General features: G+C 59.4%; 3 protein-coding genes across 5 annotated transcripts in view; all 3 read left to right on the top strand.

The window, feature by feature from the left end:
* The window catches only part of DHX29 (DExH-box helicase 29), a 36439-nt gene extending 35255 nt beyond the window's left edge, over positions 1 to 1184 (top strand). For all 3 annotated transcript variants that reach the window (XM_059695027.1, XM_059695028.1, XM_059695029.1), the window contains one exon: positions 900 to 1184. In XM_059695027.1, the coding sequence (XP_059551010.1) occupies positions 900 to 952 (53 nt within the window). In that variant the 3' untranslated portion in view covers positions 953 to 1184. The remainder of the gene's footprint in view (positions 1 to 899) is intronic.
* Positions 1185 to 7389: 6205 nt separating this feature from the next.
* On the top strand, positions 7390 to 9348 carry CCNO (cyclin O). The gene is made up of 3 exons (XM_059691890.1): positions 7390 to 7756; positions 8161 to 8346; positions 8692 to 9348. Exons 1-3 carry the CDS (start codon positions 7412 to 7414, stop codon positions 9175 to 9177), a joined length of 1017 nt encoding a protein of 338 aa, XP_059547873.1. The 5' UTR covers positions 7390 to 7411; the 3' UTR covers positions 9178 to 9348.
* A 4356-nt stretch (positions 9349 to 13704) lies between these two features.
* MCIDAS (multiciliate differentiation and DNA synthesis associated cell cycle protein) lies at positions 13705 to 19029 on the top strand. Its single transcript, XM_059691889.1, has 7 exons — positions 13705 to 13821; positions 13897 to 13993; positions 14130 to 14218; positions 16852 to 16921; positions 17336 to 17562; positions 17935 to 18045; positions 18266 to 19029. Exons 1-7 carry the CDS (start codon positions 13705 to 13707, stop codon positions 18695 to 18697), a joined length of 1143 nt encoding a protein of 380 aa, XP_059547872.1. The 3' UTR covers positions 18698 to 19029.
* Positions 19030 to 24613: the final 5584 nt, after the last annotated feature.

Here is a 24613-nt window from a genome sequence, read left to right as displayed (position 1 = left end):
GTAAGTGTGTGATTATAATGTAGGTAGGAAACAGTATACTTTTAAGTATTGGCGTACACTGGGTGGCACATTGAAGTCTTAAATTCCAGGTGATTAAAAATAGTTTAATAAAATTTATTTAATGCTGAATTCCATCTGACTCATAAACAGTTGTTCAAACCTAATTATTCTCTTGTGTAAACTATTCCCCTTGTATCAAGTGAGTGGTTTTTTATGCCTCTGAACCCCCCCAGAACCGCTCCCCAGGAACCTAACTGGCAGGCCCTGGGCCCCATTATCAGAATTCCCGCTGCAGCCATCGAACCCAGCGCCCTCTCGTATTGAAGCGCCTAGTAGAATAGAGCATTTCTGTCTGCGCAGGGTCACCTTAGCTACCTAGAGAGCGGTTGGGAGTCTTCGGAAGTCACAACATCAGAGCAGCTGCTCGGAGAAGCCGCTGTTAACAAAACCTTAGCAAATACCGTGGCCTCTTGTCTGTCTCGTTCCCTGGAATGTGGATCCTTGTGTAGCGGGTCTGTCACTCCCATTGGCACCTCTGTGGGGCTTCCCTGTGTGCGGTGTCCTGGGATAAACACGGAGACACGGGAGCTTCGGCGCTGAGCCAGGGGCACAGCTAGCAGCCTTGTCTCAGGGAGCTGTGGTCAGTGATGCCTCTGGAAGGACTGAGCGCATCGCATCATCTCTTCTGGCCTGAGCATAAGCATGGCAATTATTAAAACAGCGCTTGAAGGGCGACAGATTACATAGGCATCTGTAGTTCCATAGTGAATATTGCTGGTGTTCGTTTTGTATTTTAATGTAAAGGCGTTTTTTAATGAGGGATACCTGTGGCTTACCTGTGGATACATTGGAAAACTAGCCAGTGATGAATTTGCTCATGGTGTTTTTCTCCCACTCAGATGACAAGATTCTACAGATCATTACGGAATTGATAAAAACAGAGAATAATTGAAACTGAAGTTCATGGTTAACTGCTTTAAATGTCAGATGAAGACACAGCCGTGAAGTGATGTGAACATGGACCGTCCCGGGAGGTTCTCAGGACGTAGACCGTGGTGCTCGCCATGACAGAGGTGGCGGGAAAAGCACAGCTTTAAACACGTAATTTTCTAGTTCCTCTTCAATGACGATTGTTCCCGTTGTACTTGCCACCACATTTACAATAAATTCTTTGGTGCCACCCATGTTTCCCACATCGTTTTGTGCCTTTCGGCAGGGCCGTGTGCGACTCAGTGATGATCCCTGGGTCCCCACCGCATCCTCCCTCAGTCACTGCCGCCTGGAGCGTTTAGACGCCTTTACCCAGCAGAGAAAATGAGCTCCACACCAGCTGGAAGTAAAGCTCCATAAGGAACAGCAGGAGAAGTGAGTGTTGAGGATTTGACACTCAAAATAAAACTGAAGAAAGGCACTGTTCATGGGCACCAGCGGGCCCGGAGCCTGTCACCAAGCTCAGAGGTGGTGGTGCTGCTGGGGGCAGATGCTGCTGCTGGGACTGCCCTACTGGGCATCGGACGACTAGGAGTCACACTGGAGACCCCGCCCTGTACAGATGACGCCCAACCAATGAGCCACACTGCCAGGGCCCAGTGGCTTTTTACACATCTGCATGGGCAGTTCTCTGCTGGGTGCACTGCTTCTGGCTCTTATCCAAACAGACCTCCTCCTGACTCACGCTCACCGTTCTGAAGCGCATCTCCCCTTTAATGCCGCCGACAGCACAGGACTCCGTCAGCGTGAGCCATCTGCTTCCTGTCTTCCCCGCAGACCATGTGCTGCTCGGAACACGCACTGATGTGCCAGAGCACAGCTGCCCACAGGCACTCGGCAAGGCCTGCTGAAGGAGCGCAGGAGGGGGAGGAGGGAAGCTGGAGTGAGAGCACTGGCAGGTTGTGGACGAAGACAGACTGCGGGTTATGAGCAGAGCAGCCCTTGGGGAGCAGTGTGAACAAAGGGTGTTAAGGAGGGACACGGTCGGGTCCCACAGCTGCCCACAGTCAGCGACTGGCTGGAGGACCAGAGGAAGGATATTCCACAGGATCGACCAGGGAGAAGCCACGTCACCTGGAAGCTGAAGGAACCCACGCAGAGGCTCCTACACAGGCAGTGCCTGCCCAGGGAAGCCCTCCTGAGGCTCAAAGACCAAAGCCGTAGCTATGCAAACTCCAGACTCCCAGAGGAAGGGGGGCTTTCAGCGCCCCAAGCAGGCAAAAGAGTTACCTGAAAACTAGGGGCGCCTCCAGAGCCAGTTCCAGCTCCAGCCCAGAGCCCCCTCACAAGCAGGCCTTCCAAGACCTCGCCGTGAGGCCTGTGTTAACTCCCAGTCACACAGCATGACTTGTAGGGAACAAATACAAAGGCAAAGGTAGAGTACCAGTTACAGATGTGATGAAGAAACAGCACAACGGGTTGGAAATAGGTATTTCAGGATGGGAAGACCCTCACTCATCTGCAGACTAAAGAGAAATAACCAGCAGAGAGTGAGGATCACATTAGCGCAGACCCTGACCCAACCACGGACTGAAGGAGAATATGGGCACCAAGCGGAAAGGCTGTGGGGAGGGCAGCAGAGAAGGTGGAGAGGGTGCTTTTTGCATTCACGTGACATGGGCTCCTGGAATGAAAGAGACCGCCCCATTGAAAGGTTGACAGAACATGCTCACTTAGGGAAATGGGGCCGGGGGGCCGGGCCAGTGGAGCGGCTGAGGGACTAGATAGGGCAGTGATGGCGAACCTATGACACGTGTGTCAGAGGTGACACGCGAACTCATTTTTTTGGTTGATTTTTCTTTGTTAAATGGCATTTAAATATATAAAATAAATATCAAAAATATAAGTCTTTGTTTTACTATGGTTGCAAATATCAAAAAATTTCTATATGTGACACGGCACCAGAGTTACGTTAGGGTTTTTCAAAATGCTGACACGCCGAGCTCAAAAGGTTCGCCATCACTAAGATAGGGTCTAACACCGAAGTCATGCATGTTGCTCTATGTTCTTCGCTTCCCCTCCCCCCACTATTCTCTGTGACGCGGGTTTGACAGTTTCTGTTGGTCTGTCTTGGTGTCGCTAATGCTGTTTTCCACTGTAGCCAGGCTGCTGTTGAAGCCATCCGGTGAGTGCTATGTTATGATGATATGGTTTTCAATGACATGCTCATTTGGTGATTTTTTATAGATTTCAAGTCTCTGATGCAATTCTTACCTTTCTGTCCTTTTTACCCACCTCGCCCTGGGTTTTCTTTAACATACTTATGATTATTTAAAGTTCTTGTCTGCTAACCAATAACTGACTCATCAACACACTGAGGGACAGGTATTCTTCCCAAAAGGAGACGTATCTGCTCGGACAAAGCAGAGCTGCAGCAGCAGCCCACCCACGCTGAGCACATGGCCTGCCTTGTCGACCCTCAGAACTATGTCACAGGTAACTTGCTGCAGTTTATGGAGCTTGGCTGCTCTAAAGTCAGGATTCGAACCCAAGGAGTTTGGCTCCAGAGCTGAGGGCCCTATTGTCACACGACACCACCTGTGCCGGGCAGACTGCCATAGGTGGTGTGAGCCTGGAGAGGGAGCACGTGCGTGGAGGGAGTGGGGGTGGGGAAGCAATGGTCTTGAGTGTGTCTACTGAACCCAGGATGAACTTGGCAAAGTGGCAGGTAGGCAGGTAACAGAGATGGCCCTTTCCCCAGGCGTGATTCGGGCGGACATTTAGACGTAAGTCTAATGTCTGCCCTTAAGAAAGTGCTGAAAATTCCTGTCCTTTGTTTTACTAAATACCAGCAAAACTAGTCTGACTTCCAGTACCTTAAATACTTCTCAACTTAGGCACTTAAGTACATCAATAGAAAATACAGTCTTAAGTAAACACAGTTTTTAGTGGCAATCAAACCTGAGTTGGATCATTTGAGGTGCTAACAAAGTTGTCCACATCTAGGTAGCAACCTATGTGTTTTGTTTGATTAAAAAAAAAAAGGTACTGTCAGCGAATGCATTCTTCCTGTTCAGGCCGGGTGGGTGCTTTCGGCTGAAACGGAAGTGCCAAACTGGAAAAGAAAACAAAAGGCAACTTGGTTCCATGATATTAATTCCCTGGCAGGTTTCATAACTCGCACCTGAAACGAAGCAGGGCCCAGGGCTAAGCAGCTTTCATTAGAGAAGCCTGGGTTTAATTAGGTTTGACATTTTTTAAGTGTTTTAGGTTTACCTACTGCCTTTAAGGTGCATTGGGCCCAGGTCCCAGAGAGATTAGAAAACAGGAATTAATTTTAAAGACCTTTCATAGGGCAAAGAAAAAGCCCTTAACTTGGGCCGCATTGTTCATGCCACCAACACTGCACGCAGACGGCCTCGTCCTGCCCCCTCCACTCCATTTCCGGCTGGTCAGCCACAGGGATCTTTAAAAACAAAGGACAGATCGCTCTCCCCCTGGGTCTGGCCTGCATGGCTTCGGGGAAGTCCAAACATCCACTGTAGCAAACAAGGCTCTGCGCGATTGGGGTTTCAGGAATTGCACAGTGGTGATGGGACAGGGAGCGGGCTGGCTAAGGAGCCCAGTTCTGCCCTACTGCCTGCAGGCCCTTGGCCACATGACTCGTCCTCTAAGCCTCCATTTCTCTTCTGTAAAATGAGGACAAGATAGAGTCAACCTCAGAGCATAGCCTGGAGATTCAGTGAGCACAGTGCACATACAGAGCATGACAGCACCGGGCACAGCAAGTCTGTCCGAGCATTAGCTCCCATCTCCCTGCTTCCCGCCCAAGGCCTGTGTTCAGGCCGGCCGCAGGACCCATGCTTCTGACCTCCCACATCCCCTTCCGCTATGAGAACACTCCCACCCAAATCCCCCTCCTCCTCTTTCCACCCCACCCTCTGTGTTAGCGGAACCTGCACTGAGCTGGGAACCTACCCCGCCCGAGCCAGCAGCTCTACCAGGCTCCGAGGGCACCAGGCGGGGCTGCCACGTGCCAGGAGGCCCAGTTACATTCGAATGTCAGCTAAACAACAGAATCTTTGGGTGGAAGTATGCCCCATGCCATCTCTGAATTTCAGAAAAACATAATTTTAGTATAATGTGTCCCATGCGGTATTTGGGACATACTAAACGTTTATTCTCCATCTCTCACTTGAGCTGAACAGGTGTCCTGTACAGTATTGTATGTCACCCCTACACCCAGGAGGTCCTCTATCACAGTGGTTCTCAATCTTGGCTGCACATTAGCTGGGAATCTCTTTTAAATCCTTATTTCTGGGCCTCCTCTGGAAATTCTGTTTCTTTGTTACTAATGTTGTGGCCTCACCCCATAACAAAGAAACAGAATTTCCAGAGGATGAGGCCCAGAAATCAGGATTTTAAAAAGATTCCCAGGTGATTCTAATGTGCAGCCAAGGTGGAGAACCACTGCTCTAGCACAGTCCTTACCGCCCATTAATCATTGAAAAAACATGACGAGCGGTCTGCCTCCCCACTGCCTGGCCGCTCTGTGAGGGCAGGGCCCACGCGGCCTTGCTGGCTGTTTCTGACCCGGCCCGCGTGGTCATCTTTTTGCTGGTGAAAGGTCTTGCCTTCAACTTGTGAAAACGAAACATCTGTGACGCGCAACAAAGCAAAGAGCAATATAACCAGTGTCTGTCCTGGAAACAGCTCCTCCGGCCAGAGCTGGGCACCCCGTTGGGGGTAAACTGGAGCCACAGGCACACTCTGGGGGAGCAAGGCCTTTCCCCAAGGCCCCCGAGCCTCACCTACAGGGGGCTACAGGATGGCACCTGTGCTGTGCGGGCTCCCGCCAAGGGGAACAGTGCTCACTGCCCGAGGACAGCTTTAGTGGCCCCACCATTTCACATTCACCAAGGACGGCGTTTACCCGATAGCAGATAGCACTTGTCTCTCCAGGCAAGTACTGACACCTGCATTTACCAGGGAGCAGCTCCCTGAAGGCCACGAGGGGGACATTTCCCACACCACCGTGGCCTCTGCGTTCTTTCCACTGTCCTGCTTGGCCATCCCCCGATTGGAAAGTCAGAATCCCGGGTTCTCCCTCCTCACCCATGTAAGGGTGCCTCCCTCCATGGCTCCCCAACGAGAGGGTCCCCACAACAGCCTGAGAGGAGGAGGGAGCCCAGGCATCTGTTTTGAAATACACGTGATTCTTAGCTCAGCTCGCATGTTACAGTCCACACTCTTAGGACTGGAGACTTACAGGGAAATGGGGTGACACTGCCCAGAACCTGGTGGGTCCTTTGTCTTTCAGCTGCATCTCCAGAAGGTACCACCTCACACCCACTCCATTGGGGGCAAAGATTTACACTCTGATTACCTGCACCTGGCAGCCTTTGTTCTGGAGGGGGAGGAAGGCACCTAGTGGTTCTGCCTGGGGGGGGGGGGGGGCTGGCGGTGGGCGCTCTGCCCGGGGACATGCCTGTACGGCTCCCTGATGCTACCTGGGCCACCAGTGCCCTGTCTCCTCAAGGGCCCAATTTCTCCCAGGCCGGGAAGCTGCGGGCCAGCCAGCAGGGCCCAGGGAACCGGGGGTCAGTGGTCCCTCCCGCACCGGACGCCCCTGCAGGGAGGGTCACTTCCTCCGAGGACCCGGCCCCTCCGAAGGCTCAGGATGGGAAGCAGGAGTAACCAGGAAAGGCCGGCCGGCCGGGGCGGAGGAGGAGGTGGCGGCCATTCGGTAAAGCGGGGATGCAGCCCTCGGACAACGCTGTCTCTAAACCGCTGCAGCCTCCGGGCGGCGCGGGGTGCAAAGTGCGGGGACGCGGTCCGAGGCTCCTCGGGCTGGACCGGCCGCCAGACAACAGCCGGGCAGAGCCGGGCGCTGGCAGGGACCAGGCTACGCGGGTCCTGCCTTCACCAAACCATACACGCAGCGGGATCGTGGAACTGCGGTCCCTGCAGAAAACTCCCGCGACGGTCTGTCGCTGCTGCCTTCGTGCGGGGCTCCTGGGCGGACCTTAAAATTACCACCTGGATCCGACCGGGAGGGGCCGGACCACCGGGGCCGGAGGGACGGAGCCCCGGCCCGGGAGGGGAGGTGCCCCGGGACCATCTCCTCTCCGGAGCCGCGCAGCCGCTCAGCGGGATGCTGCGCCCACCTGGCGCGCTCCCTCCACCTGCACTACCGCCCCCCGCCCGCGCCTCCTGCCGCGACCCCGCTGGTCGCCCGGGTAACGCGGGACGCGCGGGCGGGTGCGCGGCGCGGCGCGGCGCGGCGGCCCCTCCTCCTCGGCTCACGGTCGGCGCCGGCGGTAGTTTAGCCGGGAAAGCGCGGCTGCCGGTCGCCGGGTCCAGCCAGTGAGAGGCGGGGGGCGTGGTGGAGGGAGGCGCGGGCGGTACTTAGGGCCTCGCCGCCCCCTCGCCCGCGCTCCTTGCCCGCCGCAGCCCCAGAGCAGCGGGGCCCGGCCGCAGCATGGTGACCCCGTGCCCCGCCAGCCCCGCCGCCGGGGCAGGGAGAGGGGACAAGGGCCGGTACCCGCGCGCCCCGGTGAAGAAGCTCGGGCGCCCTCGGAGGAAGCAGCCGCTGCGCCCGCGCTCACCCCCTGGCGACTCGGGCGTCGGCGACCTGTTCGCGTCCCCCAGCTCCGGCTCGGACGGCGCAGGCAGCCCCGCGGCGCCCCGGGCGCGAGGCCTGGCCCGGCAGCCGGTGCAGCTGGACCTGCGGACCTTCCGCGACTACGGGCAGAGCTGCTACGCCTTCCGCAAGGCGCGCGAGAGTCACTTCCACGCGCGGGAGGCGCTGGCGCGGCAGCCGCAGGTGAGCGTCCGTGGAGCCCTCCCTCCGCGCCAGCCCGGTCCTGCCCCGCCGGGCCCTGTCCCGACCCAGCGAAGGGGCTGCAGTTGCTGCCGGAGCGAAGGGGGCCGAGCCGGCTTCAGGGACCCCAATGGTTAGCGGAGCGCAGGGGCAGCGGCATGAAGATGGTTCGTAGGGGCAGTCGGGCGGCTGCCGACCCCGCGAGCTGCTTACCCCCCCCCCCCCCCGGATTGGCGGCGCGGTGCCTGCTGCTCCCGGGCGGGCGCGGGTCCGGGCGCCCACTTGACACGCGTTCAGTCGTTTCCTCCTCCCCCCGCCCTCCTGGGGGACGGAGCTGCCCGGTCCCCCCGCTCGGCGCCTCCCCAGCCCCTCTCCGCCCAGCTCCGCCGCCCCCCGCTCCCCCGCAGGTCACGGCGGAGTCGCGCTGCAAGCTGCTCAGCTGGCTGATCCCCGTGCACCGCCGGTTCGGCCTCTCCTTCGAGTCGCTGTGCCTGGCGGTGAACACCCTGGACCGCTTCCTCGCCACCACGCCGGTGGCCGCCGACTGCTTCCAGCTGCTCGGGGTCACGGCGCTGCTCATCGCGTGCAAACAGGTACCTGCCCGCGGGGCCTGGGCCGCCCGGCTGCGGGCTCTCCCGGCGCGCACCGCTTCGTGCGGGGCTCCCTGAACTCCGGGCGGACGCCGGCACCCCGTGCACCCCACAGCCCTAGCCCCGCCCCCGCCCCCACTGAGCTGGGCTGCGCGCGTCCCCGCGGCCCGTGCACTCCTAGTCCCTTCGCTCCCTCGCCCGTTTCTCGGCGGGACGGCGGGTGGAGAAGGTCTTGGGAGCGCGGCCAGGTGACCACGTGGAAGTCACCGCCATCTCGCTAGAAGGGAGGGGGCCCCGGTTTCTCCCGGGTTGGAGGCCGCGGCGGGGGCTGAGCGCCCTGTGCTGCAGGTGGAGGTGTACCCGCCGCGCGTGGAGCAGCTCCTGGCCCTGTGCGGCGGCGCCTTCTCGCGGCAGCAGCTCTGCAACCTGGAGCGCATCGTGCTGCACAAGCTGAGCTTCAGCCTGGGCGCGCCCACCCTCAGCTTCTTCCTGGAGCACTTCACGCACGCGCGCGTGGACGCCGGGCAGGCCTCGGTCTCCCACGCGCTGGAGGCGCAGGCGCTGGCGCGCGCCGTGGCCGAGCTGAGCCTGGCCGACTACGCCTTCAGCAGCTACGCCCCTTCCCTGCTCGCCATCTGCTGCCTGGCGCTGGCCGACGGGCTGCTCGGGCTCCCCTGCCCCATGGACCTGCGCCTGGGCGGGCACCCCGAGCCCGAGCTGCAGGACTGCCTGGCGCAGCTGCGGCTCCTGGTGGCCATCAACGGCGCGCCCCTGGCCCACATGCTGCGCCTCCAGGCCTGGGGCGAGAGCAGCCTGTCCCTGAGCCCCAGCTGAGCTGGGAATGAGGTCGCCCTTGGCCTCCTGTGCTCTGCTCGGGCGGGCGGCCGCTGCCTCTGCTTTGAGGGTGAGCATGCAGCGTTGGCCCACGGAGCGTGGGGCTGTAAATAGTGTAGGATCGTCATGGTTGTGTCTGGTTGTTTATTTATTTTACTGAGCGCCCGGGAGAGCGCCTTTCTCCAATAAACAGGCTGTCTGGCCGACTGTCTCTGTCCTGGTTTGTCTGAATGTCCCTCTTACACGCGCTTGTCCCAGGAGGATGGTGAAGGCCTGGGCAACAGGCAGCAATCGGGGTCCCCCCCCTCCAGCTGGCATCTCTGTACAAGAGCCCAGGTCAGCCTGGGGTGGCTCGGTTGGTTGGAGCGTCCCCCATACACCACATGCTGGCCGGTTCCGGTCAGGGGTCAGGGCATGTACCTGGGTCGCAGTTCCTTGTGCGGCAACCCCTGGTTGTTTCTCTCTCACGTTGATGTTTCCCCCTCCCTCCCTCCCTCTCTCAAAAATCAGTAAGAACCCCACCAGGTCCCAGAAGTCCAAATGACCTGGTTCTAGTTACAGGATGAGTCAGTCACTGGTAGGCAGAGACCCTGTGATTTCCAGGGTGGCTCACCCAGAGGTGCAGAGGGTGTGGTGGGGTGTACGGCATACTAGAGCCTACAGCCGCCCATGCTGCAGAGAAGGGGAGGGTGCACATGCTGGTGCCAACAGTGCCCGTCTGGGAAGCCTTGGGACTGGACAAGCCCACGCACAGGGCAGGGAGCGCTCCCCGCCCTCACAGGTGCTGGATATCAGGGCTTTGCAGGGCAGTAATGGCCACCACAAACCCAGCCCTGCTGCCTGCAACCAGGCTTTTCTCACACCTGCTATGCTTGAGCCCAGGTTAACTGGCATGTGGTAACCCTGGTAACCATGGCTACCACTGGGCGCTTAGGGTCAGGCACTGTGCTCAGCATTCCTATTGCAGCCCAATCCCATGAGGCAGCGGCTCCTTTCTGGTTTTCAGAGAAGGACTCTGGCTGCAGAGGGAGGGGTGAGCACTGGGGCAGGTGGGGAGGAGGCAGGTGATCTGCCTCCAGGCCCCCTTAGCCGCTAGCTCAGCTCCCCACGCACAGGCTGCAGTGGGCATGGCTGCACTCCTCTAACAGGCTGTTTTTTTTATTTTTTTAAAAAAAAATTCTTTATTAAGGTATTACAAATGTGTCCTCATCCCCCTATTAAACCCCCATCCTCCCCCCCACACACTCATGCTCTCAGGCTGTTTAAAGCCTACGTGAGATGGTTGTGAGGTAGTGGGTATAAAGTACCAGTTACACAAGTGGGCTCTGAGGTCAGTTTGCTGGGTGACCTTAAGCAAGTCTCATCACTGTGTCTCAGTATCTTCTGTAAAAAGGGGGAAACAGTAGCACTGTCTGCAGGGCAGAGGTCTGGGGTGAATGAGACGGCCCAGGAGAACCCCCAGCAGGGGCCCCGCAGGTGGCAAGTCTCCGAGGAAGCCAGGGGCAGCCCGCACAGTGAACGGAGGGGATCTTGGAGACAGAAACGGCGATAAAGCAGGTGCAGGAAAACCTGATCGCCCGGAGGTGAACATACTGTTGTTCGTGATACTGTTTATTCCCATTTTCTTTCTGGTTGAAAAAGACTTTCTATTTCATTTAGAGGGAGTCTAAATGCATGATCAATATGCACAAATAAAATGCAAACAAACTCAAAGCAAAGTTAGTCTCCTTGCACTTCTCTTCACCAGGCCCCCAAGCACTCCCCAGTTGGGACCCCTCACCCTGAGCCTCGGAGCACTCCTCCCTCCGGATGAGCCCCTTCGCCAGGCTCTGCAGGGGGGCCCCCTCCTCGGTTGGGGAGGGGGAAGTGGTGATCCCACGCTGACGGAGGAGAGGCTGGTCTGTGACATTAAGAAGCAGGTGGACAAAGTCATATCATCTCCAAATTCCAAAGCGCCCTTCTCAGCCCGGCGGGAGGGGGGTGGCGGAGGGAACAGGCTCTCGGTGTGACGGGGAGGAGCTGTCCGCGTAGCGGTACTCCACCAGGCAGCCAAGGTCTGTGTGATCTGGTTCCAGAACCCTCCAGGCGGGGACTCAGGTTGTCACCTCTTCGGGTCCTGTTGCCACAGGTTCCCTTAAACCGGCGGCCGCCATCCTTTCGGACCTCAGGGACCCCCAGTGGCCCGCGGACCACTGGTTGGCGACTGCTGCTCTAGGCTACGGTCCATGCACAACGCCCATCTTTTTCTGCCCCGATGTGGAACTCACTGGTGGAAAACGAGCCTGTTTTGGAAAGTCGGTGATGGTCTCCATGTGTAGAGATCACCCTGAAACTTAGCTAAGAGCCCCCCTACTTTGCAGGTTTGGAAGTTGGAGCAAGGAGGGGAGCAGGGATGGGCTGGCCAGTGGCTGGCTGCTCAGGAGACAGAGCCTGGACCAGGCTGTGGGAGGCTGAGGCGCAGCTGGAAGGCTCCTAAGACAACAACATGAATCCATCCTGCCAAGCACCAGTCACATGACACAACTTCACAGCAACACTCCTGAAGTCAGCCATGTTTTCCCTAAACAACTGGCTCATGGACCTGGTGGAGCCTGGTTCTGATCCCCAGGCGCTGACCCCAAAGGCAGGGCTGGTCCCCTGGGACTCCAACTGACTGGCCTTCCAGCTGGGCGCCCCCACCTACAGAGGGACCAGCGTCTTTAAGTCTATCCCAGCTCTGCCTGGGCTACTCTCCATCCCGCTGGGGGTCCTGTTATTACTCTCCATCCTGCAAGGCCAGTGGTCGGCAAACTCATTAGTCAACAGAGCCAAATATCAACAGTACAACGATTGAAATCTCTTCTGAGAGCCAAATTTTTAAAACTTAAACTACATAGGCAGGTACATTGTTATTAACTTGATTAGGGTGCTCCTAAGCTGGCCTTTGCTAAAAACGTCCTCAGTCTGACTGAGGTATGCTCGCTGAGGTCGACCCCTTCCAACTCGTCTTGTATACTTGTTTCCCGCGGCGATTTGCGGAGGCGACTAGCCCTAACCACCGCACCTGAGACTGCTGACTGACTGGCTCACTCAACTCGCGCTTGCCTCCCCCGCGCCACCGAGTCTCCCGGCGCCCAACCAACACCCCCCACTTCTTCAAAATAGACTCGCCCAGGCGCTTGGGCAGTGGTTTGAATCGCACTGGACATGCACGGTGGCACGTGGTATTTGTGGAAGAGCCACACTCAAGGGGCCAAAGAGCCGCATGTGGCTCAGGAGCCGCGCTAGGCCCTAATAACAGGGGTCCTGTTTATTAATCCAGGTAACAGGTGCAAATAAAGAGGATAGTTCACTGTCAAGACTACCAGGTGTAAGACACAAGGTGCCCAACAGGAGGCCACAAAGATCCCAATTTCAGACAGTTGTTCAAATTAAATGCATAGAGTGGTCCCGAGAGAGCCCCTCACCCAAAGACCTGGAGAAGCTGGGGGTGGGGGGTGGGGGGTAAGGAAGTGGGGTGGGGCGCTTGGGAAGGAGGCAGGGGCTGCAGCAGAGCCGGAGCCCCTGGAGCCTGGTTGGGCGGGAGGGGCAGAGGCTGCCCGCAGAGGCGTTTTCTGAAACTGGAGGAGAATGTGTAGGTGTCACTTTTCTATTATTGACCCCCCTTCAAAGGTTGTGCTCAGGCGCTGCTGCCGGGAAAGTCGGGGCCAGGGGGTGCGGGACCAGGGGGTGCGGGGCCAGAGGGTGCGGGGCCAGAGGTTGGGGGCAAGGGGTGCGGGGCCAGGGGTTGGGGGCCAGGGGGCGCGGGGCCAGGGGTGCGGGGCCAGGGGTTGGGGGCCAGGGGGTTGGGGGCCAGGGGGTGCGGGGCCAGGGGGTGCGGGGCCAGAGGGTGCGGGGCTCGGGGTTGGGGGCCAGGGGGTTGGGGGCCAGGGGTGCAGGGCCAGGGGGTGCGTGGCCAGGGGGTGCGGGGTGCGGGGCCAGGGGTGCTGGCGGGGCCCTAAGCTTCTGACCGGTTCCCGAGTGTGAGCGCGCATCGAGCGCTCCCTCCGGATCCTGGGGGAGGGGCTGCTGTGATGGGCGCGCTCCCGCTGGGGTCCCATCTCCCACAAACCCTGCAGCGGGGCCCCGCCTCCGGAGACCGCGTTTAGGTCCCGCTCCGCGGCCGGTGGGGAGAACACGGGAAAGAGCCCTCGCGTGTCACCCGCCGCCGGCGGGAAGGCGGCGCGCGCGCCGGGAACCCTGCCTCCCGCCTCCCTTTGGCGCGGCCTGGAGGCGGCGGCGCCAACACTCGCCAAAAGGGCGCTGGCGGGCGCGGGCCGCGCGCTCGCGGTCCCGGGGGAAGCCGTCGCCGGGTCGGGTTTAACGCCTCCGCCCGCGGCAGATTGTCCGGGGCTGACGGCGCCACCTCCGGCGCGAGCCGCCCCTCCCGCGCGGGGTCCTCCCTCCCTCCCTCCCTCCCCCGCACCTCCGTCCCCCGGCTCCACCCGGCCGCGCGGGACCTGCAGAGCCAGCGGAGCGCGGGGTGCGGGGTGCGGGCCGGCAGGCGGGATGCAGGCGCGCGAGGGAGCCGCGGCGGGGCGCCGGGCCTTCGGCAGCATCTGCCCCAACCGGATGCAGGAGCTGCGCGGCCGGGCCCTCGCCAAGCCCGGGCGGCCGGAGAGGAAGGTGGGCCGGGCGGGCGGGTCCCCAGGCCCCGGGCTGCGTGGCCGGCCCGCGCTCACCGTCTCTGTGCCCGCCTAGCTCGTCCCTCCGCGGCAGTTCTTCCCCGGCGGCGGCGGCGGCTGCCCGGTGCCGGTGTACGAGGACCCCCCGGGCGCCGAGCCCGCGGCGCTGCCCGGTGAGCCCGTCGCCCCCGCCCCGGGGGCTCCCCTGCTGGGCGGGTGGGCGCGCGCGGCGGGGAGGAGCTGCGGTCCCCGGGTCCGCGTCCCGGCGCGGCTCACGGTCCGCCCGCGTGTCCCCGGGTCCCCGTGCAGCCTTCACCACCATCGACCTGCAGGACCTCGCCGACTGCTCGTTCCTGGGGCCCGACGCGCCGCCTGCCGGGGACTCGGCCGCCTCGCAGGTACCTCCCTCCCTAGCGGGGCCCCTCGCCGCCCACGGCGCCCAAACTACAGGTTCGCTCCCGCACCGGCCCTTGCGGGGGGGCGGGGGGGGGCGCAGGCCCGTCTGGCCAGCGGGGGAGGGGGCGCGGGCCGGACTCTGCGCCTCGGGGGTCGGAACGCCCGTCCTCCCGTTGCGCCTCCAAGGCCGGCCGTTCTCAGAGCCGCGCTGGCTCCGGCAGGGCTCCCCAGGGCAGGGCTCCCCAGGGCTCCGGCTCCAGACGCGCCTCGGGTCTCTGTTCTTCCTCCATCCTCCCCTGGAGCTGCGACAGAGGAGGGGGTGACCGCTCCCGGAGGGGCCGGGCGGGAGGGGAGCACAGTGCCTCGCTGGGCGGCTGACACGCCGCCCCCACCCCGCGGTCCCCTGCGGCCTCCCGTGAACCATCTCATTCCCCGCATCCAAGGAGCGTGGAGGGATGGAGCTCGGGAGGGAGACGGGAGGGAGTTTATCGTAGTTGGAAGCGGGGGAGGAACCGAAGACTCAGAGACTCTGCAGAGGCGGCCGGGGGCAGTTGGGCGCTTCTGGAATATTTCCTTCCCATAAAGGCTCCCGTTACCTACCCACAGGGGACAAAGAGGCGTTTGACTTTTTTCTTTTACCCCCAAAACCTGTCTTCTATTTCCATCCCGCGTCGCTGCTCCCCAGGGCTGACACTGCCCCGCCCCGGCCCTGCCCTGGCGGAGGCGGCAGCCTGCTCCCCTGGGATAGGCCGCGCCAGGAGCCCGCAGGCCCGGCTGCAGGCAGCGCCGGGTGCCAGGCCAGCTTCCCCGCACCAGGGGCCCATGGGCAGGCCCAGCACAGGACTCTCCAGAAGACAGGACGGCCCACAACTGGTGCAGGTGGTGGAGCAGAGCTCCCAGGCCTCCGCGGAGGGACAGAGCCCGGGGCCTGGGTGTGGGTGCCCCTGAGAACAGAGGTTGCCCAGGCAGAAGGCGAGAGTGGCTGGCCCCGCGGAGGCCGGTCCCTGATTCTTTTGAGATCAAGATGCTCAAACAAGGAAAGACAGTCTGGGCTCCTTTCCTCTGACCCAGAGCGACACAGCCCTCCCTCCAGGTGTTTACTTTGCGGGTAACAGGAGCCCAGCGGGCTCTCCTGGATCTGTGCCCCCACACTTGATGTCATGTCCTGTGTCCGTCTGTGTGTGTGTGTTTGGGGGGGGGGTGCTGCTGTCGTACGTGGAGAAATGCCAGGTTTTATCTCACTGGGGAGCTAGGACTCAACATTTGAGGGCAGAGCTCACACCGATGGCCCAGGAGGCCCAGCACTTTTCCTGGGGAAGACGGAGCTGACGCAAAGGGAGGGACCCGAGAGGAAGGTCCCCTCGGGAGACGCTGGCCAGTCCAGGCCCCCTCACACTTCCCAGGCCGCCTCCTCCCCTCCTGCTGGGGGAGGTGCACAGAGATGGGTGCTGAGTGCTGGAGGCCTGCATGGGTCACACCTGGACACGCAGCGGCCCCGCCCCCCCTCCGGTTAGCCTCCAGGCTTCTGCGGTCAGGACTTGTCAATGGGCTTTGTTCCCCTCCTCCCTGCGGAGCCTGGCTCTGGTTCCGTCTGCAAAGTCCGGGCGGAATAAGTTCCTCTTTTCACAAACGCCCTGATGGCGCCACGAAGGGCTGTAGGGAGACCACGCCCGAGTAAAGGAACCTGTCGGTCAGCCACATGGGTCGGGCAACCGGGCGCCCGCCACACCAGCCCCCTGCTTCCCGGCCGCCTGCGCCAGGCTGCCCTTAGGACGCCGAGGCTGGGGGTGCGGAGGGAGGAGGACCGAGGCGGCCGCACGTCCCCCGCGGAGCAGGTGGCGGCAGCGCAGCTCTCAGGGCCTCCCCCCTGCATCGCGGAGCCAGCACTTCCCCGCGTTTCCCACGTCGCGCGAGAAGTTTTATCAAGTCCAATGCTCGGGATTAAGGTGACGGGGAGGTGCCGGGCCCCTTCCGGTCCGTGCCCCGCGCACAGCAGGAGCCACGGGAAGAGCCGTTCAAACGCTGGGGCGCGTCGCCTCTGGGGGAAGCAACCCCGACTTTTCAGGACAAGAAAGCGGCCGGGCTCCGCGGCATCTCCGGCGCCCACGTCCCAGCGCCCCTCCCCCTCCCTTTACGGGGCTGGGTCTGGCTGCGACCGAGCCTCGGCGGGAAACAGGGCTCGAGTCACGGCCCGTGAGACCCCCGGTGCTGGCTGTCGGGTGCGGCCGCGGGACTGGAGCGCGGCCCCCAGGCAGGTCCCGGGTGAGTCCGCGCGGAAGTTCCCAGGCGCGGGGAGCGCGCAGGCCGCTGATTGGCTGGCGGCCGGCCAATGAGGGCGCGCGGACGGGCGGGGCGGGGCCGCTGCTCTGAGCGCGGAGGGACCGGCCGGACTCAGACGCTCGTGGTGCGCGCCCTGCGGCCCCTCGCGGGCCGTCCCCGCTCCCGGCTCCCCGCTCCCCGCCCCCCGCCATGGCGGTGCAGGCCTGCTGGGCCCTGCGCCTCGGGTGGGGCTTTGGTTTTCAGGTGGGAGCTCAGGCGATCTCGAGGGCGGGCAGATACCCGCGGGCCGGGAGGACAGCGGTGATGCTCCACATCCGCCTTCGCGACATGGACTCCCGCCTCCGCTTTATTGCAGAGCCATGGCCCGCAGGCGGCGGACTGGGACCTGCGGGACTTCAGGGCGACGGTGGACGAGCTCATCGCAGGCACGTGGCGTCTCGGGCATTTCGATAGGTGGGGGGTCCCGGGGTTCCCACCCCGTCCAGCCTCGTGCAGACATTGGTCCGGAGGTGGCGACTCCAGCGCAGACAGGGCCGGGCTCCCGGGCCCTAGGGCCCGCAGCCTTGCCACGGAGACGAATCGCGTGTGGGTTCTGGGAGGGGCCCCGCCCGCGAGGTGACCAGGAGGGAGAGTGACGGGGTGCGCAGAGCTGCGGGGTGTGTGGCCCCGGCGAGACCCGCTCGGGAAGCAGACGTGAGGACCTGCCCGTGTTCACCGGGGTTGGGAGGGGCGGACGCAGAGCGCGGCCGCTTTTCCCGGCGCCCCGCACCCGGCGCGGACCCCGTCGGGCCCCAGCTGGGCCGTCCGAGGCTGCGCGCCCAGCTCCCGCTCTCCCTCAGGCTCGGCCCCCTGGATGTCGCCTCCCCCAGCCAGCGGAGACCTCCCCTGCTCTCCGGGCGACTCTCTGCCCTTCGGGCCCTGCCTCTCGCCCCCGCCGGACCCGCGGGCCCTGCCGCCACCCCCGCCTCGCCCTGGGGACGCGCCCCCGGCGGCGGAGCAGTACTGGCGGGAGCTGGCCGACCAGAACCAGCGGGCGCTGGGGGACGCGCTGGTGGAGAACAACCAAGTAGGGCGGCCAGGACCCTGGGGGCGGGCGGAGGGTGGGGATGTGTCGGGACCTCGCGACCGGGCCCAGGCGGCTTCCGGGGCTGCTCTTGCTCCCGGGCTCCCCCTCAGTGTCCAGCCCCGCCCGGCTCTCCAGGGCCGCGGCATTCGGGAGCCCCCCTGTGCGGGACGGGCGTCCCCGTCCAGTGCCCCTCGCTGAGCGAGTCCTGGCCGGCGAGGGAAGGGCTCGTCGGAGCTGCCCGTGCCCAGGGGCGGAGGTGCGTGGGGCCGAGAGCGCAATATGTTAGAGTCACAGCAGAGAACTCGGCTTCTCGCCGGTGTGAATGCCCCGGGGTGGACTCGCGCAGCGCCTTCACCGGGGCCCCTCCTGCAGCTGCACGCGACGCTGACCCAGAAGCAGGAGGAGATCGCGTCGCTCCGGGAGCGCAACGTGCGGCTGAAGGAACTTGCCCGTCGGACCCGGCACCTGGCGTCGGTGCTGGACGTAAGCGGCGCGAGAGCGGGCGCCGCGGGCGGGCGGTCGGGACGATCTGTGCACCTGCCCCGCTTCCAGCGTCGGGCCCGGCAGGTGGGGGACGGAGAGGCCCGTGGGGAGCCCGCCGAATCCCTGTCCGGGGGCACAGGTGCGCCCCGGGCAGCCCCCAGCTGTCGGAGCCGGCCCGGGAGAGCACGCTGGCCCCAGGGGGGCCCTCCGTCTTTTGCAGAAGCTGATGATCACGCAGGCCCCGGAGGGCGGGGAGCCCTGCCTGCCCAAGGCCGCAGCCAAGAGGAGCCTGGAGGAGCTGCTGGGCGCCGCGGGGCCGGACTGCGCGCACGTGGACGCCCTCCTGCGGGACCTTTCCGAGCGCTGCGAGGAAGCTCTGCGCAGCCGCGACCCCAAGCGCCTCCGCCTGCAGCCGGAGCCCGGGGGCCTGGCCTGCCGGCCCGGGCTCCTGCACGGTGCCTTCCGGGGGCTGCGCACCGACTGCAGCCCGAATGCGCCCGACTTGAGCCGGGGGGAGCTGGAGGAGGGCGGCTCCTTCTGCACCCCCATCCGCAGCCACGGCACCATCCGCACCCTGTCTTTCCCCCAGGGCAACGCCTTCACCATCCGGACGGCCAGCGGGGGCTACAAATTCCGCTGGGTCCCCAGCTGAGCCTCCAGCTGAGCCTCGTTCCGCAGGAGCGGGTCCCCGACGGGGGCGCTGCAGAATTCTGGTGCAGATGCTCTAGTCCCGCCCCTTCCACAGCGAGTCGCGTGCGTGGATGTGCGACCATGAACACGCGCGCAGCAGCCGAGCAGCTTCAGCCGGTGCCACTGTGCGGTTTAGAGCCGGAGGGGCCTCGCCACGTGGCTGTTTTCTAATGAGAAGGTGCCCTGGCTTCGTGAGGAAGAGGAGGCTCCGAGGGGAAGTCATTTCATCAGGAAACACGGGACGGAGCGCCGGCCAGGCCGGTCCCGCGGACGCAGCCCCCGGCCTGGGGCTCTGTGACTACTGGCACTTCACTCGGGAGGCCGGAACAGAAGGAGGAGCGCCCCCTCCACTTGCCTGCGGCTACAGGCGCGTCCGATTGGAACGCCCGCTCGTATGATTCTGTAACGATGGTAAATGTTTATGGTAATTTTACACACAGCGTTGTCTGAACAGAAGAGCCACAGGGAACCTTTAAGAAACGTAAGCTGTTTGAAGAACGTGCATATCCCACATGGAAGTGTTCATATTTGTGGCCAGAAACCAAGTGTGGAAATCTCTGCAGAAGTAAAACTATGTGGACCCCATGGGTAGAGTGGGGCACGCCTTCACCTGACACCCATTTTGCTGTGACCCCTTCTTAGAAAAACATACATGCTAGGCAGCGCCTGCCCTGCGACTGCTCTTCTGTCCCTTTGTGTGGCTTCCTTTTCCTTCTCTGTTGCGAAATGATGTGAGTAGCCGTGCAACCCAGTTCTTAATGTGGGGGTGCTTGTGTTGGGGCTCAGCTGCCCACTGAGCACAGGGCTCAGGTGACGGGAGCTGGGCAGGGGCAGAACCGGCTCCTCCAGTTCGCCCCGCGTGCTGTTATCTGTATTTAGCCATTCAGAAGGAAAAGTGATAAAAAGAGGCCACATTTCCTCATATTTTGTCTAACAAATGAACTTAAAATACACACTGCGTGGCTCAGAATTCGTATCAGCTCAACTATAACGTTAACACGTTCAGGACTAGAAAATAAAAGTCCTCACCTTGTCCCAAGAAACAAACACTCAGCTTGTCACTCCTTGATTGGTGTTTCCACAATGCATTAACTTCAGTGATTGAAAAGTTAAAAATTTTATATGCATGTTTTCTATTTGCCTTATGCCAGGATTTTTTAAAAATACATTTCTTGCTGCTATTTAGATTACAGGCCTATAATTGTTATGTTGGCCATTGGCAGCTCCACTGCTTAAGCATCTTCCATATCTTGGGGGGCAGGGGGTCGTGGGGAGCAGCTCTCCTGTGAACTAGTGGCAGAAATGACCAGCTTTGCATTATTTAGCTGTAGCTGAGTTTTAAAAATCAGATTTGTCCATCCATTGCATGTTACTGAGAATCTCGCTAATACAGATACGAAGGAAAGAGCAGATACTAAGGAAACAGCGAGAGAAATACTAAGGGATATATAAACCCGTGAAGGAGAGGGAGGCGAGTTCTCAGCGGAGGCAACTTTAACGAAACCCCAGAGGCTGGTGCTTAAACAGCACATTTATTCTCCTAGATCCGGGTGCTGGAAGCACAGGCCAGAGGCCGGCTCGGGGGCTGTGATGAGGGATCCTCTCCTTGGAAGGGCACAGCCCAGCATGGGGACTCCACCCTAGGGCCTGTCTAACCCTAACCACCATCACATTGGGGGTGGGGCTTGACCTCTGACTTTCGGGGCACAAGCCTTAGGGTTTCAGCAGAGAGGATGTCAGGGGCAGGTATTGTGGTAGGTAGGGTGGGCTCAGGGAAGCTCCCCTGACAAAGAGACGCTTGAGAAGTGACCCGAGGAAGCGAGGGAATGAGTCTTCTGGTGTCTGAGGGTCCAGTGTCCAGGCAGAGGCAGAGGTGGGTGTGTGTGCGCACACACACACACACACACACACAGGGAGGGTGTGCCCGACCGTTTGAGAAAAGCAAGGAGGCTTGTGTGGCTAGAACTGAGTGAGTGAGCGGAAATGAGAACATTGGGTAGAAGAGAAAGCCTTTCTTTAAAAGTTGATCTGGAGAGAGGATGGGGGCGGGGGGGGGGGAGAAACATCAATGTGTTGTTCCACTTGTTATGCCTTCATCGGTGGAACCTTGTATGTGCCCTGACTAGGACGGAACCCACTTTGGCGTATAGGGATGACATTCTAACCAACTGAGCTGCCAGAGCAATGAGGGCTTTGTTCTGAGAGGAAAACCATTAGAGGCTTTTGGCCAAAAGTTTATGTGATCATATTTCCATTTTAGTTGGAGTATTCTGATTTCTTTGGGACAATTGGAGTGGGGTGGGCATGGAGAGCAAGGTGGAAGCAGAGAACCCATTTGAGGACAGCTGGATAAGAGAGGTGAGAGATAATCCTGAGTCATGCCAAGATGGCGGTGGCAGGTAGAACAGCAGTCCCCCAAGGGTGTCCATGCTCTGATTCCTGGTGGTTGAACCTGGAATTCAGGGGAGAGGTTGCAGCTGAGACAGCAGTTTGTGTGTGGCATTCAAGGCCACACAAGGCGTAGCTCACCTGGGGAGGAGTAACGCACCTGGGGAGGAGTAGCTCACCTAGGGCGGAGTGGCTCACCTGGAAAGAGTAGCTCACCTGGAGAGGAGTAGCTCACTGGGGAGTGATGCCCGTGGAGAAGTCTGGGCTGGCTCTGGGTTCTGCAGTGGGATGAGGAAGAACTTTCTGTTAGGAACCCTGGTGGCTGCTGGGAAATGCTTATCTATAAGCATCTTCACCTAAAGAGCTACATGTAGAAATGGTCCTTCAAGTCAAATTAATCCAATAGAATAAATAATTGCTATTTGGAGGGGGGCAGGGACGAGTTTGAAACTGACAGGTAAACACCAGGGATCATTTTTTTAAAATATATATTTTATTGATTTTTTACAGAGAGGAAGGGAGAGAGATAGAGAGTTAGAAACATCGATGAGAGAGAAACACCGATCAGCTGCCTCCTGCACATCTCCTACTGGGGATATGCCCGCAACCCAGGTACATGCCCTTGACCGGAATCTAACCTGGGACCTTTCAGTCCGCAGGCCGACGCTCTATCCACTGAGCCAAACCGGTTTCGGCACCAGGGATCATTTAGCTCAAGGTCTCCTGTGAGCTGAGGAAGCCAGTCCGGTGCGATGTGGGCGCTGCTTCCGGCCTCCTGTTAAGTAAAAGGAACGCCATGCTTTCCCCTCTTAATGTCTAAGAATTTGCTGGATAAAATGGGTGTCCTCTTACAGATGCTCTTCAAACCCTTGTCTTGGTTTGAGCATCTCATGGAATCTCAGACAAAAATAAAATCAAGGAAAAATTTCCAACACGAGTCTTGGAAATTGATCCAAATCAACTTCACAAATGGTAACACCCTCCATACAGGCTAACCTGGCCCAGCCAATGCCTCCTGCACGCCCCCGACAGGATCGAGCCTGCAGTGCAAGCATGTGCCCTGACCGCCTTGTTCCTAGGTCGGCACTCAACCACTGAGCCACACCAGCCAGGCGCTGGCTTTCAGTCCTCTAACATCTCCTGTGTTTGGAGAATGACCTTCAAACACCCTTCAGACCAGAGGGGAGAGAGTGAAGCTGGGTTTTCTGTGACTTAGGAAAGGACCACTTCGCAAAACTGCAAAACTAAACAGGAAAACCGGAAGGTTACTTTGCCAGCAGTGAGCACCAGTATTGCACAAACAGTGTAAAACTTCAAGCCCAACAACAAATAAAGATCTCACAGGTGTTGCTGCTCACAGAAACGCCAGCTTTAACTTCTTTTGTCTCTGGCCTGAAAGCAAGACATGTTTGTGTTTAAATTTGGAAAGTTTTGCTGAGACCCAGGCTTAGAGTAAACACTCCCAGGTGAGCGGCTTGGCCTGGAGGCTGGCCCCTGGGGGCAGGAGAGCCTGAGGGCAGCTGGGCGCCAAGAGCAGGGGGAGGAAATGCAGCCACGCGTTCCACGTCCCTTTACAACAGTGGTTCTCAACCTTGGCTGCACATTAGAATCACCTGGGAATCTTTTCAAAATCCTGATTTCTGGGCCTCATCCGGAAATTCTGTTTCTTTGTTACCAATGTTGTGGCCCCACCCCATCACAAAGAAACAGAATTTCCGGAGGATGAGGCCCAGAAATCAGGATTTTAAAAAGATTCCCAGGTGATTCGAATGTGCAGCCAAGGTGGAGAACCACTGTTTTACAAGGACTTTGAAGTGAATGCAAGTTGCTAAATGACAATGAAACAGCTCTATTGGGGAAGGCGCTTCATGGAGTTGTGGCATAAAGAAATGTGAGCTTCTAAGGGCCCCGGCATAGCAGGAGGATGGCATTTGTGTCTAGCTGATGTGTTCATTGGGTCAAGTGCAGCGCTACCTTGCGCGAACCGTAGCTGTTATGTGCAGAGAGCTCCGACCTCCCCAAATCCTCTTACGTTTGCTCACACGTCCTGGGGCATTTAGCCTCCTGTGGACTCAGGGCGCTCTGAGCAGCGGGGACACGTGTCTGTCCCCCTCTCTCCGCCTGTCACTCACGTGCCCGGCCTTATCCCTGCTTGACTCTCACGAATTTCTGCTAAGATGTCAGAAGTTATTTAAGAAATAATTTACACTTTCCTTTAGGTTAGGCCTCTTAGGCTAATAAACAAAGATTCTAAAATTTGTTTAATTGTGAAAATTTTATTACAAAATGAAGCATTTTTTTTTTCTTGTTGGAAAGTCAATAACTGCAAGCAGAAGGAGTAACATAAACACATCCCTGCCGCCCTGATGGAAACTTCCAGACATTTGGTGTGCACACACACAAATACATACGCAAAAGAACAGGAATATGGCACCGTGCACACATTCTCCTACCTGACAGTATTTATGATTCTTTTATGACTCATTTCTTAAATATTGCACTGACTTCATTTTACTATATAGATGTGGAGTGATTTATTTAACCCATGCCTGTGGCTGGATATTTAAGACATCTTCCGGGATCATGAACATTTCTGCACTTAGTCCAAAGTGAACAAAACGCTAGGAAAAAGGGAAACCAGGCATTAACTCCAAAATCCAGCCCTTGGGGCCTGTAAATGGCCGAGTTTTTAGTTCCGTAGTCGAAGCTAAAGATGAAAACCTGAGGATTCGGAGGGCAGTAAACAAAGGCTTGAGAAATAGGAATTGCAATGATTTAATCTTAAGAAGCAAAAGCTTACAGATGACTATCGTTAGATTTACTTCCAGAAGAAAATGTCCCATCCGCTGGCATTCTCATCACCTCGCTCTCCCAGCCCGTCAGTATTAGCATTATCATGCCTGTCTCCTCTCCACTTCCGGTCTGAGAGCCAGAGAGCCAGCAGGCCGCAGGATGTCAGGATGTCACTGCTCCATCTCCCCCCCCCGCCCCCGCCCCCGCCCGCAGCAGGGCATGTGAGGAGAAATGACTGCACAGGAGTGGAGTGTAGTTATGGCATCTCAAAGGAAGAGAGAGCAGTGAGTCAGTCCTGCCCACAGTCACTATGCTGATTTTCATAAATGCCAGCATATGAGTGTGAGCCCCTGGGAGCACCTGTGCTTCTGTGTCTATGCCTGGAGGACTGACAGCTCCTCACGGCCTCACTCTAGTAAATCGAGTCCATGTGTATATGTCACCAAAGTGTAAGCACATTGTGTGGAAATTTTGACCCAGTTGCTCAGTTGAGCTGTAGGAAACGGTGGCTGGCTGCTTCCGTGTGTACACAGGTATGTTTGCTTACTGGGCAAGCATGTTTGGCAGTGTTTCCTTTACGCGTGATGACTGGACAGTCCTGCAACCCAGGGGCAAGTTCTCCATAAAGAGGTTCAATGCAAGTTTTCTGGCATTTTAAAAAAATATATTTTTATTGATTTCAGAGAGGAAGGAAGGA

Source organism: Myotis daubentonii, chromosome 4 (assembly GCF_963259705.1).
Source record: "Myotis daubentonii chromosome 4, mMyoDau2.1, whole genome shotgun sequence".
NCBI classification, from domain to species: Eukaryota; Metazoa; Chordata; class Mammalia; order Chiroptera; family Vespertilionidae; genus Myotis; species Myotis daubentonii.
The sequence above is the reverse complement of the archived record's forward strand: the minus strand, read 5'-3'. Positions and strand labels throughout refer to the sequence as shown.

What these genes read in the sequence shown, in the direction of transcription:
- CCNO (XM_059691890.1), top strand. Translation starts at nt 7,412, where the DNA reads ATGGTGACCCCGTGCCCCGCCAGCCCCGCCGCCGGGGCAGGGAGAGGG. An exon ending in CGCTGGCGCGGCAGCCGCAG is followed by an intron (nt 7,757 to 8,160) that starts GTGAGCGTCCGT and finishes GCTCCCCCGCAG; the next exon opens with GTCACGGCGGAGTCGCGCTG. An exon ending in TGCTCATCGCGTGCAAACAG is followed by an intron (nt 8,347 to 8,691) that starts GTACCTGCCCGC and finishes CCTGTGCTGCAG; the next exon opens with GTGGAGGTGTACCCGCCGCG.
- MCIDAS (XM_059691889.1), top strand. Translation starts at nt 13,705, where the DNA reads ATGCAGGCGCGCGAGGGAGCCGCGGCGGGGCGCCGGGCCTTCGGCAGC. An exon ending in CCGGGCGGCCGGAGAGGAAG is followed by an intron (nt 13,822 to 13,896) that starts GTGGGCCGGGCG and finishes GTGCCCGCCTAG; the next exon opens with CTCGTCCCTCCGCGGCAGTT. An exon ending in GGGACTCGGCCGCCTCGCAG is followed by an intron (nt 14,219 to 16,851) that starts GTACCTCCCTCC and finishes GCTTTATTGCAG; the next exon opens with AGCCATGGCCCGCAGGCGGC.